Source organism: Aotus nancymaae, unplaced genomic scaffold, assembly GCF_030222135.1.
Source record: "Aotus nancymaae isolate 86718 unplaced genomic scaffold, 86718_ANA_hifiasm-v0.15.2.pri h1tg000067l, whole genome shotgun sequence".
NCBI classification, from domain to species: domain Eukaryota; kingdom Metazoa; phylum Chordata; class Mammalia; order Primates; family Aotidae; genus Aotus; species Aotus nancymaae.
In genome coordinates, this window is record NW_026988482.1 from 31,571,323 (window position 1) to 31,586,484 (window position 15,162).

A 15,162-nucleotide genomic window follows, 5' to 3' on the forward strand; every position below is an offset into this window, starting at 1 on the left:
CTTTTTGCAGAAACTAACAAGCTGATCCTAAAATTCATAGGGAGACCCAGAATAGCCAAATAATCTAGAAAAAGAAGGACAGGCTGGGCACAGTGACTCACACCTGTAATCCCAGCACTTTGGCAGGCCAAGGTGGGAGGATTGCTTGAGTCCAGGAGTTTGAGACCAGCCTGGGTAACATAGCCAGACCCAGTTGCTAAAATAATAATAAAAATAATAATTTAACTTAAAAATTAGCTGGGTGTGGTTGCATACATCTGTACTCAAGCAATCCTCCCACCTCAGCTACTTGGGAGGCTGAGGTGGGAGGATTGCTTGAGCCCAGGAGGTCAAGGCTACAGTGAGCTGTGATTGTGCCACTGCACAACAGCCTGGGTGACAGAGCAAGAAGCCGTCTCAAAAAAAAAAAAAAAAAGAAGGACACAGTTGAAGGACTTGTACTTCCTAATTTCAAAACTTACTACAAAGCTATAGTAGTTAAGACAGTACAGACAGCAATACTGGTATAAGGATAGACATACAGATGAACGGACTAGAATAGAGAGTACAGAAATAAATGCTTACATTTATAGTAAATTGATTTTTGAAAAGAGTGTCAAGACAATTTAATCAGGAAGAAGAGTCTTTTCAACACATGGTGCTGGGACAAGAAGATTTCCATATGCAAAAAATGAAGTTAGACCCCTACCTCACACCACATACAAACATCAGCTCAAAATGGATCAAAGTTCTAAGTCTAAGAGCTAAAACTATAAAACTCTTATAAGAATATATAGGCATACAGCTGGCATAGTGGCTCACGCCTGTAATCCCAGCACTTTGGGAGGCTGAGGTGGGCAGATCATGAGGTCAAGAGATCAAGACCGTCCTGGCTAACATGGTGAAACCCTGTCTCTACTAAAAATACAAAAATTAGCTGGGCATGGTGGCAGGCACCTGTAATCCAAGCTACTTGGGAGGCTGAGGTAGGAGAATCACTTGAAACCAGAAGGCAGAGGTTGCAGTGAGCTGAGATCACACCACTGCACTCCAGCCTGGGCAAAAGAGTGAAACTCCATCTAAAAAAAAAAAAAAAAAAAAAGCATATATAGGCAAAAGTCTTCATGACCTTGCATTAGTCAAATGTTTCTTAGGTATGACACCAAAAGCACAGGCAACCCAAGAAAAATAGGTAAGTTGAACTTTACCAAAATTAAAACCTGGTACTTCAAAGAACACCATCAGGAAAGTGAAAAGACAACCCAAAGAATGGGCAAAAAATATTTAAAAATCATAGCTGATAAGGGACTGAATTCAGAATATATAAAGAACACTTACAACTCAATAATAGAGAGACATATAACCCAATTTACAAAAGGATAAAAGACCAAATATACATTTCTCCAGAGAAGATATACAAATGGCCAATAAGCACATGAAAGAATGGACATCATTAGCCATCAGAGAAATGTAAATCAAAGTCACAGTGAGATACCACTTCATATCCACTTACGATGGCAATAATCAAAAAATGGATAATAACAAGTGTTGATGAGGATGTGGAGAAACTGGAACCCTCATGCACTGCTGGTGGGATTGTAAAACACTACAGCCATTTTGGAAACAGTTTGACAGTTCTTCAAAATGTTAAATACAGAGTTACCATATACCCAGCAATTCCACTGCTAGGTATATATTCAAGAGAAATAAAACCATACGTCCACAGAAGTTTCTACACTCTCCCCTCTCCTGGGGAGTGGGGAGAGCCAGGGCAGGTAAGAGAGGAGAAATGTATATGGACAAAGAAAACAATCTTGGACATAACTAAATGGGAAAACATTATTTGTTAGCACTGTCCAGGCCAAATAAAGAATTAAAAAATATATATATAGGCCAGGTGCAGTGGCTCACGCCTGTAATCCCAACACTTCAGGAGGCTGAGGCAAGAGGATTGCTTGAGCTCAGGAGTTCAAGACTAGCCTGGGAAACATGGCAAAACCCTGTCTCTACCAAAAATACAAAAAAATTAGCCAGGTGTGGTGGCACACACCCGTAGTCCCAGCTACTAGGGAGGCTGAGGCACAAGAATCACTTGAATCCAGGAGGCAGAGGTTGCAGTGAACCAAGATGCCACCACTGAAATCCACCCTGGACAACAGAGTGAGACTCTGTCTCAAAAAATGAAATTAAAATAAAATAAAGAATAAAAATAAATGAAAAGAGGCCAGATGCAGTGGCTCATGGCTGTAATCCCAGCACTTTGGGAGGCCAAGGCAGGTGGATCATAAGGTCAAGAGTTCAAGACCAGTCTGGCCAACATGGTGAAACCCCATCTCTACTAAAAATATAAAAATTAGTCCGGCACGGTGGCAAGTGCCTGTCATCCCAGCTACTCAGGAGGCTTAGGCAGGAGAATTGTTTGAACCCAGGTGGCAGAAGTTGCAGTGAGCCGAGATTGTGCCACTGCACTCCAGCCTAGGCAATAAAGTGAGACTCCATCTGTAAATAAATAAATAAATAAATAGAAAAAGAAAAACATTAGTTGGTAAGCAATACATACAAAATAAGCCGACTATGTTAGTTTTTAAAGATACTCACAGGTACCCATGCCTATAAACAAAAACAAGAGAAATCTATGCCCAGTGAATCACAAACAGTCTCTCTGGAAGCAAGCCTGGGATGGGAAAGGTGGAATTTGTTTACTTTTTTTTTTTTTTTAATCTCAGCATATGATACCTGCAATTATTTTATACTCTACAACTTCTGATGTGTTTACATTTGTGTTCAGTAAGAATATAATCAGGATTTCTTCTTTATGTTTCTAGCCAAAAGGAAAGGAAAGAGAGAGAAAGCCACTGGAGGTGGGCAGTGTGGGAAGCTGTGAAAGTGGCCACGCATGAACCAGCACCCCACGTAGTGGGAACAGCAGGAGCGAAGATGTGAACCTCTGCAGTATCTGGGTGACTGTGGGGTTTGGTTCTGTTAGAGCATCCAGGATGACTGGTGGTGGGGTGTGGCTGAAGATGAATCAGAACAGTGCACTCAGCAGCCAGGTTGCAAGAGTGCTGCATGCCCCTCAGGGATCGACTCCAGCCAAGTGCCCCGGCCTCCTTTTCTGGAGCATTCGGGTTTTGACTTGGGCCCCACGTCCAGTTCTGCCTTGACTTGTAGGTCCACCTTGGAAAATCAGGAGACATCTGGGAAATGAAGGCACTAGACTCTTCCAGACTCGTTCCATGGCTACCCAGAGGCCTTGGGTCACCCACTCAACATCCCAACAAACCCCACTGTGCACCAGCATTATGCCAGCATCCAGGTGTTCTGCCAGGAGCAGCCTCTGCCCTCCTAGAACTGACATTTCATGGGGATGTGCAGCCAAAGTGAGACCTGTCAGAGATATTTACAGACAGCCATCTCCCTTGACATTGCTGCATCCCAAATAAATCTGGGAAGACCTTCTTCACCTCTAGCTCTCCTGATACAGCAAAGCAGTTGTGAGCAAGTTATTCATAACTCCACACCTCAATTTCCTGATATGGAAGATGGCGATAATGAGAGGACCTGTGCCACAGGATGGTTGTGGAGGCTGTATGAGGATACAGGTGCTGAGCCCAGCAGCACAGGGTGCAGCCATTCAAACCAACTGGCATTTATTGAGGGCTGCTTTGTCAGGTCCCTCTCTACAGTATATTCCAACACACACATACACACACAGCTGTAATCAATGGGAATCCTATGAAAGTCTGGCAGCTGTTTGTCTGGGCCTTTGCACGAGCTATGTTCTCCCTTCCACCCCGGGGGTGACTCGTAGCCATTCCTTTCTGCATCTTCTTAGATATCACTTTTTCCAAGAAGCCTCCCTGTCGCACCACTTCCCCAACATCACAGATAAAGAAATCAAGACTCAGAAAGGCTAAGTTACTGGCACAAGGTCACACAATCCAGATCTCATACTCTCAGCCCCCTGGGAACCTTACACTGTATTAAATGACATCAGTCGATCAATCAATGGAAAGAGTGGGAAGCATGCATCTCCTCATCACCAGTCCTATACATTTTCATTTCTTCGGGTTTTTTGTTTTTGTTTTTGTTTTTGAGACAGTTTTGCTCTTGTTGCCCAGGCTGGAGTGCAACGGTGCGATCTTGGCTCACCACAACCTCTGCCTCCTGGGTCCAAGCTATTCTTCTGCCTCAGCCTCCTGAGCAGCTAGGATTTACAGGCACCCACCAATGCCTAGCTAATTTTGTATTTTTAGTAGAGACGGGGTTTCTCCATGTTGGTCAGGCTAGTCTTGAACTCCCAACCTCAGGTGATCCACCCACCTCGACCTCCCAAAGTACTGGGATTACAGGTGGGAGCCACCGTGCCCGGCCCATCTATTTGTTGTTTCTGTCAAAGCCCAGTAAGTAACTACTTTCCCTTTATGTGAGTGCCACTAGGTGATGAGGTGAGGTAATCAAATGACACAGAAGAGGAAGGAGTCCACCGCCAGGGAAGGTACAGTGGAGCAAGTCTTAGAATGTGCAGGATTATAACTCCAGCAATGACCCCTAGGCTCATGTTCATTCCCCAGGTGGCAGTTTCAGAACACATCATCGCTCAGGTCTCACACTGCAAAGGTAGGTACCAGCCTTCTAGTTGACAATCAGAGCACACAATGCCAAGATCTTACTCCAGCCACCTGCCAGGACCTGGGTGACAGGAGGAGAGTTCTGCATACATTGCCTCATTTCCCTCCCCTTCTGCAGTGAGATAGACCACGTCCAGTGCTCAAGAGATGACTGGCCACACTGGGGAGTTTGACCACAACCTTGGGCTCCATATGCATGGAATGAGGCTGCGTCCCCATTCGTCTGAGTTTCTGCCCCAATGCTACCTCCTCAGAGAGACCTCCTCTGACGGAAGCCAGCTCTGCCTCCATCCCATCACTCTGGATCTCCTTCCCCAGCTTCATCTCCATTACACTGGCCACTCCCCCTCACAGCTTATTACTGATCGCTGTTGTTTACTGTCCGTCTCCACCACTGGGATGTAAACTCCACAAGGGAGGAATGCTGTCAGTTTCCTTGACTGCTGTGTGGTCAGCACCAGGGCAATGGCTGGCACAGAGTAGCCCTCTCTCCATAAATGTTTTTGAATAAATGAAATAAATGAGCTAAGTGGCTAAGACACATGTAGATATTACCTCAATTAGTAACAGTCTTGCCAGTCTTTTTTCCCTAAGAAAATAAAAATGGGTCTGGCATGGTGGCTCATGCCTGTAATCCCAGCACTATGAGAGGCCGAGGCAGGTGATCACTTGAGCCCAGGAATTCGAGACCAGCCTGGGCAGCATGGTGAGACCCCATCTCTACAAAAAATACAAAAATTAGCTAGGCATGGTGGTGCATGCCCATAGTTCCAATTACTCGGGAGACTGAGGTGGGAGAATCGCTTGAGCCTGAGAAGCAGATGTTGCAGTGAGCCAAGATCACGCCACTGCATGCCAACCTGGGCAAGAGAGCAAGACCCTATCTCAAAAAAGAAAAAGAAATGTGTACCCATTTTTATAACTGAATAAACAATTTTCATCAAGGTAAAGAAGAAAGCAAAGCTTGTCACAAAACCTCTCCACAGCAGACCCCACTCCACCCACCATGCTGGTACTATTCCATGAAGAAACTTAAACTGACTCAATAGATTAGATGCATATATTAAAAATCTCATTTTCAGGCCAGGCACGGTGGCTCACACCTGTAATCCCAGCACTTTGGGAGGCCAAGATGGGTGAATCATGAGGTCAGGAGATCAATCGAGACCAGCCTGGCCAACATGGTGAAACCCATCTCTACTAAAAATATAAAAATTAGCCAGGCATGGTGGTGAGTGCCTATAATCCGGGCATGGTGGTGGATGCCTGTAATCCCCACTACTCTGGAGGCTGAGGCAGGAGAATCACTTGAACTCGGGAGGTGGAGGTTGCAATGAGCCTAGACCACACCATTGCACCCCAGCCTGGATGACAGAGCGAGACTCTCTCTCAAAAAAAAAAAAATTTTCAGCCAGGCGCAGTGGTTCATGCCTGTAATCGCAGAATTTTGGGAGGCCAAGGTAGGTGGATCACCTGAGGTCAAGAGTTCAAGACCAGCCTGACCAACACAGCAAAAACTCCATCTCTACTAAAAATACAAAATTAGCCAGGTGTGGTGGTGGGCACCTGTAATCCCCCCAAAAATCTCATTTTCACTTGAGTTTCAACCTGTGCAAGTGAAGTCACACAAATTAAAGAATATTTTTATAAATGATTAAGAAAATGGGTCCAATATTTAATTTTCTTTCTTCTTTTTTTCTCACTTCAGTCAATGGGTGTTCGTTCACTCAGGATAGTTATTGGGCACCTGCCATATGCCACGAGCCAGGAGTCAGTAATGAACAGGACAACACACCTCTGCCCTCTTGAATCCTGCATTCTTCTGGGTGGATGCACACAACCCAGAAATCAATGCATGAATAAGATCATCCCAGGCAAGCGCTATGAATAAAATATAATGAAAGAGTGTGACAGAAACTAACGGGGGAAGGAGCTGCTTTGGACAGAGTGGTTAGAAAAACCATCTGTAAAGGGAAGACATCTGAGCAAAAGGGCAAGAAAGTTCCTGACATGGAAGAAATGATGGAAAAGCATGCTAGGTAAAGGGAACAGCAAGAGCAAAGGTCCTGAGAAGTCTTCTGAAAACCTGAACTCAAATTTTCATGAATTGCATCCCAGCCTAAAGGTCTCACCACAGGCCAACCGTCCCTAACCTCACAGCCTGCCTCTCTTTCCCCTAATTAATCAAGTCAAGGCTGACCTGTATTGCCCACTGAAAAGTGTGTTCTGGGAGGGGGCCCAAAGGGCAGCCCCCAATTTTTAGGGACTTGAGATGTAACTGAGAGCAAGAACCTGCACGTACGTCCCTACCAGCAGTTCAGAGTTCACTTTTCTGGGCCACCGGCCTCATGGAGAATACAATGTAAGGGGAAACCTCTAGAAAAATAAACAACTGTGCTTCAAGAGCCTCATATACATTTCAAGAGGTTCCCTAGGCCTCCATGTTCAGAACTCTTTATTTGTGGAGTTCCAGAAGAGAAAAACTAAATTGCCAAGAAGAAAAACACCAAATGGGCGTATCCCAGGGAAACTCTACAGATGGTAGGAGCAATCTGCTAGAGATGAATGAATGGGGGAGAAGGAGACAAGATCAGGTCCCTGGACCCTTAAATACACTCACACACTCACAGAGACTAGACTGTGTCAGCCTGTCAGGGGACACAAGGCCTAAAAGAATCAAGTGGAATCTACCAGTCCCTCCCCAACAAGAGGCAAACACCCAATCACACCCCAGAGCTTCCAGAGAAGGTACAAGACCCCATTTCCCAACAATGTCTTTGACAAAGGTCATCTCTAATCCCACATTCTGAGATATACTTTGCACAAGGCTGGTTAGCCATAGGAGGTGTTACAGCAAAGCTCAAATTTCCCAGTGCGGAAGGGAACACCATGGCTACGGTGTAAACACCACCAGCTCCGTACTAGAAGAAGGGGAAGGAGCAACAGCCTGCATACCCACCTCATTGAGAAGCTCGGGCTGTGCACGCGCTGTCAGATGTAAGTGATAATAATCACAAGAGCCCCTAACACAGAGGATTTACCCTGTCTCCGTCAGTATTTTAAGCACTTTATCCCTATACAACTATTTAAGGTTTGTAGTGTCATCCCCATTTTATAGATGAGAAAACTGAGGCATAGGTAAATGAAGTAACTTGCCGAGGACTACATAGCTAAGACAAAGACCCAGCGAAGCTCTCTTCTTCCACACCCCAGGGAAGAGAGTGGTTATACCTGGTAGTGCACGAAACTCTTAAAAATAAGTTTCTACCGGTACATTTAAGGGCAACTACCGTCTGGCAGTTCTCCCGTTCTCACCAAGTGCGGGAAGCAAACTTGGGCCAGGGAATAAATCCAGCAAGCCGAGTCCTCTAGGAACAAGGCGCTCTGTTTCCGGGACATTCAAGCACAAGATGAGTCCGCTGATAGTGCGAGAGCAGCTCTTCACCACCGCAAAGCCCAGGGGAACCAGTTTCCACCCGGTTCGATCAGCTTCCAGCCTCGGAAAACGCTCACCCGTCTCTGGCACCCACGTTGACCTTAACCCCTCGGCGTCCGCCACCCTGGCGTCCTATTCCGGGATCTCCTGGCCGCTCGGTTTAAAAGATGCAGCCGCTGGGATAAGGGCCTCAGGCAGGCTGGTACGGCGCCCGCCGCCCGGAGCGCCCTGAGCCCGGCTCCCCGCCGCGAAGTGACCTGCGGCCCTGTGATCCGCCACAAGCAGCGCCCGAAGCGACGCTGACCTGCGGGTGCCCCGCTGGGCTGGAGAAGAAAGTTGGGCGAAAGGGGCGCGTCGCAGGACAGGTGGCGCCTCCCTCCCCGGAAGTGGCTCCGGGAATTTTCGCTCCAGGGGCTACCCGGGGACCAGAGTCAGGGTCCCCAGCAGGAGCGGCGGCTGGTCGGAGCTGGCGGTGGCACTGCCCACCTGCGCTGCGCCCAGTGCGCCCCCGTGCGCTCGGCGTACCCCAGACCAGGGAGCCCTCAGGGCCTGCCGGGGGCGCCGAGACCTGACAGGGTAACTAAGAGGTGGGAGTGGGGGGTCCAGCTCGGGAGACGGGAGCAAAGGAGGGACCAGTCCGGAAGAGGGTCCCACTCCGGGGAATCTAGCGGGGGTGTCCTGCCAAAGGGGTGTCCAGCCGGGGAGGCTCTAGACGGGGAGCGGGGATCCCGGCCGCTTCCCGCACTCACCTCGGCCCCGGCGCTGGTTCGGCTTCTCCCTGCTGGAGAGCGCACCAAGGCGGCTGCAGCTGCGGCGGCGGCTCCCCGGGGCGGGGCGGGGCCGGGGGCGGGGAGGCCGGGCCGGCCACGTGGGCTGGAGGCGGGCTGGGGACCCCTGCGGGTGCCGCAGCAGGGAGGCGCAGGACTTGGAAGTGGCCACGGTACCGCTCGGCACCCCTGCTCCCCAAGCCCTGCCTGAGTCTGCGGGAAGGCCCGAAAGAGGAGAGTGGGGACCCCAGGACATCCCTCCCCCGCAGCCGTCTAAACCAGACTCAGGCGGAGATAATTGAGCGAGTCCGAGGACGGGTAAACAGCCCTGGCCCTCGCTCCCTCAAGAGAACGCGCCGCGGAAACCCCGAGGGCAGGTCGAGGTCCGGGTACCCGAGTGGGACGGGACTCTCGTGCCGGGGTGGGAGAGGCTGCCCTAGCGGGCGGGGGCCAGAACTTGCACACGGAGCCCCCACCCACCTCTGGGCTGATCTTGGGCGTGTCAGGTCTTGCCCAAGCCTCGCTTTCCTCGACGGTGGAGGTGAGAATGAGGACGAGCCTCGAGTTGCATGAACCCTGGCGCCTAGCAGGTTCTCAATCGCCGGTTTGCAGGTGGACGCCGAGCCTGAAAGGCCTGGGTCGAGCATGCGGAAATAAACGTGGGACTCCAAAACGAAGTTTCTGCGGGCATTCATTCATTCAACAGATGAACGCCTAAGGTCCTCACCACCTATTAAAATCAGAAATAAAGAGTGCCCTAGACTGTAGTTACTGGACTCTTCAAGGCAGTGTAAATCCTGACGCTAAAAATCAAAAATTCATCAATTGCTCACATGTGGTGCCAGCGGTGCATTTTAGGTGCTTGATGGAAATTACCATTAACGACAGCCTTTAAGGTGTAGGGTCTGCGCGGCCCACTTCTCAAATGAAGAAATCAAAGTTCAGCGAGGTGAAGCCAGCCCCCAGAGCCCGAGGATCACAGTCTGGCCCCTGTTTGCAGAGGAAAGAGCATCAGTCCAAGGTACTAAGGCTCTTCCCCAGGTGCAGGAGGTGGGTGAGGGTTGAGAGCTCCCTGAGAGGCCACCTGTCCTGACAGCAGCTGCTGGGATGCAGATCTTCCAGATTTACTTTGCAGCAATCTCTGCTATCTGTTGCAGGTGCTTAGCCCCGCAGTGCTGGGTGGCCTCTTCCTGGCCGGCAGCCCACGTATTGGGCCAGAAACTGGGCATTTTGAGCAAACCAACATGTATTCCAACAGCTGCAGCTTCATCCCACTACAGCTTCTAGAGGGTGCCTTGACTCCAGACCCAATGCATTATGACCCACCAGTTTCCTGTTCAGGGAACACACTCTCCCCAGTACTCCATTTCCAAGGACAACCCCTGTGTCCAGACCCCTAGTCCTCAACCTTTTCCCCAAGAACCCTTTGGTCATTCTCCTTCCTCCCGAATGCACAAGATCCATACAACAACCAGCCGTGTTTATCAGGTAATTATATTTATTAAGCAAAGAGCTTCTCCTCCCTCTGAAGTCCTTGCTCCCTCATCTGAGCTCAGCAGTTGCTTCGGATCTACCAGCCAACACCTGGTGCTCTACCCAGGCAGCCTTGTCAAAGAGAAAAGTTTTCTTTGCATTAGATTCAATTTAACAATTATTTGAGCATCTACTACATGCCACACACTGTGTTAGGCTCTGGGGACAGCAGTGACTAGGATACCAAGATAGACACAGTCCCTGATCTCATGGAGGGTACGAGCTGATGAGGGAGACAGTCAACTGACCCCTCAGCAGGCGGCTAGGGAGCAGGACGTGGTGACAGACACCTGGAAGAAGCACTGGCCCAGGCAGAGGGGAGGCCTCCTGTGAAAAGGGGGCTTGGGCTGAGCCCTGACAAGGCAAGGAACCAAGCAGGAGAAAGGTGAGAAGACAAAGTGTGGAAGCTCAGAGGTGGAAGAGCACAGGCCACACTCTGCAAGTCCGTGGACAGGGAGGTAGAGGGAGAAGGAGGCTGGAGGGGCCTTGATGGCCAAGGGGAGACATTAGACCTTGTCCACCAAAAGGTTCAGGCAGAGGCACAACAGGATGGAAGCTACAGTTTGAAGACATCACACTGGCTGCCGAGTGAGAGATGATGCGGCGAGTGAGTCTCCTGTACACAGTCAGAGGCACTGTGCCTTTTTATTATTACTAAAGGCAAATGCCTTGACTTCCTCTGTTTTATAATTCAGGGTTTCCGGAAAGCAGGACACATCTGCAAGCAGGATATTTAGATTAGCAACACAGCAATTTGACCCACAGGGTTTCTATGTGCAGCTCTCCCGTCCGTGCCATGCTTAGCTCTAAGGTGGGCTTGGGGTTGGGGAGGACTTCGTTCCTAGACTCAGACTGAGAGTCTGTGGTAGGAGAGATGATACACCCAAAGACAGTCCTTTGTTGGGGTGAGAGAGGGGATAGGCAGGAAATGTGAGTGCTATCCACAGAGTTTGGAAACTGAAGACTCCAGAAGCCGCTGATGGTCAGTTGTCATCTTTTCTCCTCGAAATAGTCGGTTTATTCATAAGGGCCCATTCCCATTCCTGAGTTCAGCTCCCTCTCCCCGAACTACAACACAGTATGAGAAGGCCATATGCAGTGGCTCACACCTGTAATCCCAGCACTTTGGGAGGCCAAGGTGGGAGGATCACTTGAAGCCAGGAGTTTAAGACCAGCCTGGGCAACAAAGTGAGATCCCTGTCTCCACCAAAAATTTAAAAATTAGCTGGGAATGGTGTTGTATGCCTGTAGTCCCAGCTACTCAGGAGGCTGAGGCAGGAGGATTGCTTGAGCCCAGTTTGGGGTTGCAGTAAGCTACTATTACACCATTGCACTCCAACCTCCTGGGCTGACAGAGAAACCTTATGTCAAAAAAAAAAAAAAACAAGACAGGCTAGGATGGGATCAGGGTAGTTACTTCACAAAATCATCAATTGCGGAAGCCAGGGTTTCTGCAAGAGACCCCCACCTTGATGGACTGAGGATAAGCTATGACTGACACCAGGCAGAAAAGCAATGGAGAGAGGCTGGGGCAAGGGGCTGGGTAGCAACTTCAGGGAAAGCAGCCACGGGAGAAAGCACAACCAGGGTCAAGGGCGGGACTTTGAGACCACAGGCCCCAGCCACCTAGTAACCACCGGACACCTTTAACACTTGCTGAGTGTCTGTCGTGTGTAACCTTACATTTAAAACCCTCTGCTTCTGTAACACTACTCATTGTAAAGCAATATAGAAAATACCAGAGGAACAAAGAGTAAGAAAACCCACCCACAATCACACCCCCAAGCGGTAACCACTGTTAATTTGTGTCCTTTATTTTTCATTTAACATATTGTGAACTCTTCCCTTTGTTATGAAATATTCTTCCACAACATGATTGCTTAATACCATTTGGTCCATTGTATGCATGTGTCCTCTTATAATCAATCTGACTGGTACTTGGTTTGTTCCTCATTTCTTATTACCAGGATAATGCTTAGTAACAAATTTTTTTGTTTGTTTTTTGAGACAGAGCCTTACTCTGTCGCGCAGGCTGCAGTGCAGTGGTGTGGTCTCACGGCAACCTTCACTTCCTGGGTTCAAGGATTCTCGTGCCTCAGCTTCCAGAGTAGCTGGGATCACAGGCACCTGCCACCATGCCCAGCTAATTTTTTTTTTTTTTTTTTTGAGATGGAGTCTTGCTGTCACCCAGGCTGTAGTGCAGTGGCACGATCTTGGCTCACGGCATCCTCTGCCACCTGGGTTCAAGCGATTCCCCTGCCTCAGCCTCCTGATTAACTGGGACTACTGGTGCACATCACCACGCCCAGCTAATTTTTTTGTATTTCAGTAGAGATGGGATTTCACCACGTTGGCCAGGATGGTCTCAATCCCCTGATCTCGTGATCAGCCCACCTCAGCCTCCCAAAGTGCAAGGATTACAGGCGTCAGCCACCATCCCCAGCCTGTATTTTTTTTTTAGTAGAAATGGGGTTTCGCCATGTTGGCCAGGCTACTCTCAAACTCCTGACCTCAAGTGATCCACCCACCTTGGCCTCCCAAAGTGGGGATTACAGGCTTCAGCCACCACTTCTGGCCTGAAAATCTTTTTTCTTTTTTTTCAAGGCAGGGTCTCAGTCTTTTGCCCAGGCTGGAGTGCAGTGGCACGATCTCAGCTCAGTATAGCCTTGACCTCCCAGGCTCAAGTGATCCTCTCACCTCAACCTCTCAAGTAGCTGGGACTATAGGTATGCGCCAACCATACCCAGCTAATTTTTGTATATTTTTTTGTAAAGACAGAGTCTCGCTGTGTTGCCCAAGCTGGTCTCAAACTCCTAACCTCAAGCAGTTCACCCACCTCAGCCTCCCAAAGTGCTGGGATTACAGGCATGAGCCATATCCAGCCTCAAAAATCTTTGCACAACAAATGTAAACACACATTTTGGTTATTTGCTAAAGATAAAATCCCAGAAGTGAAATTACTGGAAGAGACATTCAACTCTCTGCCTGCAGCAATGCACTGTACAGGTGCTCCCCCTTCCCCATTTCTTGGCATTTGAAAGGTGTGGAGTGTCGAGTTGATGAAGCAACACTAACCTGGTGTGGTCTTACCCAGGGGATGGTGACGCTTCTGGGCATCAGTATTACTGTTCAGGCCTGAGCAATGCTCTCCAAGTGCTACTAAAAGGCTTCTTTGGAAGCAAGTCCTTTCTGCTTTCATAATCTGGGTTACAGGAGAACGGCTGAGTGGGGGAGTGGAAGGACAGAGAGAGGGTGTGGAGTGGGAAATACCTGAGTTCAAATCCAACTTATGCCCTGTCCCGAGGTGAGACATGACCTAAACTCCAAAGGCCCTTTGGGAGGGTGAGGGGAGCTCAGGTGTTGTCCAATGCAAGCATCCAACACACAGGGGTGATTCTGATACAGCTCGTGTCACTAATCAGACCCATGTCAATAGTGAACTATTATCCATTCTGGAGACAGGAACCACAGGGTGTAAAACCTTGAGATGACAGAGCCTTGTGGGGGAAATTCATAAACCAGCACCGTCGTTCTCCACTCTGGGATCATGGTAAATGGATGGGAGCCTCAGTTTGCAAAGTGAGGCACAGATGCAGTTTTCTCCTGTAGGGAACCTTTTAAATGTACTATCATTATTTCTTGGCCAGGCACAGTGGCTCGTGCCTATAATCCTAGCGCTTTGAGAGGCCAAGGTGGGTAGACTGCTTGAGCCCAGGAGTTCAAGACTAGCCTGGGCAACATGGTGAAACCCCATGTCTATGAAGAATACAAAACTCAGCTGGGCATGGTGGTGCATGCCTATAGTCCCAGCTACTCAGGAGGCTAAAGTGGGAAGATCGCTTGAGCCCAGGAGGTTGAGGCTGTAGTGAGCCATGATCACACCACTGCAAATCCAGCCTGGGTGACACAGTGAGACCCTGTCAAATAAAAAAAGAAGAAGAACTCACTATTATTGCCTATCTTGATGACAGCTAAAACAGATAGCAATGTTTCTGAGCACTTGTCAAGCGCCAGGCACTGAGGGGGCTATCCCTGCCCCCACCCCCAGCCTGCTTTATCCAACCCTATGAGGCAGGTACATTTTTTACCCCCATCTGGCTGATGAGGAAACTGAGAACCAGGGAGATGAGGTGACTTGCCTCAATGACTGCCCAGTGGTAGGGTGGGGTGCAAGCTGGTTAAAGCAGTAGAATCTGAGTCCAGTCCAGATGGAAGTCCTCTGCAAGGGATATGGCCTGCCCTCATGGAGCAGAATTCTAGTGGGCAAGAGATTCCATCGCTTAATTACACAAGCTAAGTGTTCCTGAAGACACATGTCATGATCTAGACTGGAGGTGTTTAGTGGTCAGGGAAGGTCTGATTACAAAGGAGGGATGGAGACTGAGAGAGGGTGATTCAGGTAGAAGAAACAGGACATGCAAAGAACCCAGTGCAGGAACACAGGAGTGAAGAATTTCAACCGTCTGGTAAGGTCAGAGAAAGAACGGACACACAGAGGAGAGGTCAGCAAGGCAACACATAAAAACTTTGGTATTCACCTCCAGGGCCACTGGTGGTTTCAAGCAGAAAGTGACATCTGATCAAGTACCTATCTCCCTTGAAGGCCATTCCCAGCTGCCCTGTGGAACTGAGACCTCCAAGAGGCAGGAATTCCATTTCAGTTAGCTATGCCGTAAGCTACCCAGGCCAGGGCCAAGGGAGACATTCAGGGGAAATCCCATTTTATAACTGTGCACCTCCTAACCTGCCCCCATGACTCATCCCTATAGGAACAGGGGCTTTCCGTGTGCCACACTTTGTGCCCAGAATTTCACCC

General features: G+C 49.0%; 2 protein-coding genes across 3 annotated transcripts in view; one reads left to right on the forward strand and one right to left on the reverse strand.

The window, feature by feature from the left end:
- ARHGEF3 (Rho guanine nucleotide exchange factor 3) overlaps positions 1 to 8,839 on the reverse strand; it is a 336,225-nt gene extending 327,386 nt beyond the window's left edge. Inside the window, exon 1 of one of the 2 annotated variants that reach the window (XM_064367219.1) lies at positions 8,796 to 8,838. The gene's annotated coding sequence lies outside the window, so the exon portion shown is untranslated. Of the gene's footprint in view, positions 1 to 8,795 lie in introns of both variants that reach the window. The other variant, XM_064367222.1, reaches the window with a different exon arrangement.
- SPATA12 (spermatogenesis associated 12) lies at positions 1,494 to 3,700 on the forward strand. The gene is given in 4 exon segments (XM_064366780.1): positions 1,494 to 1,577; positions 2,966 to 3,158; positions 3,161 to 3,354; positions 3,356 to 3,700. Coding segments are annotated over 4 exon segments (816 nt in total).
- Positions 8,840 to 15,162: the final 6,323 nt, after the last annotated feature.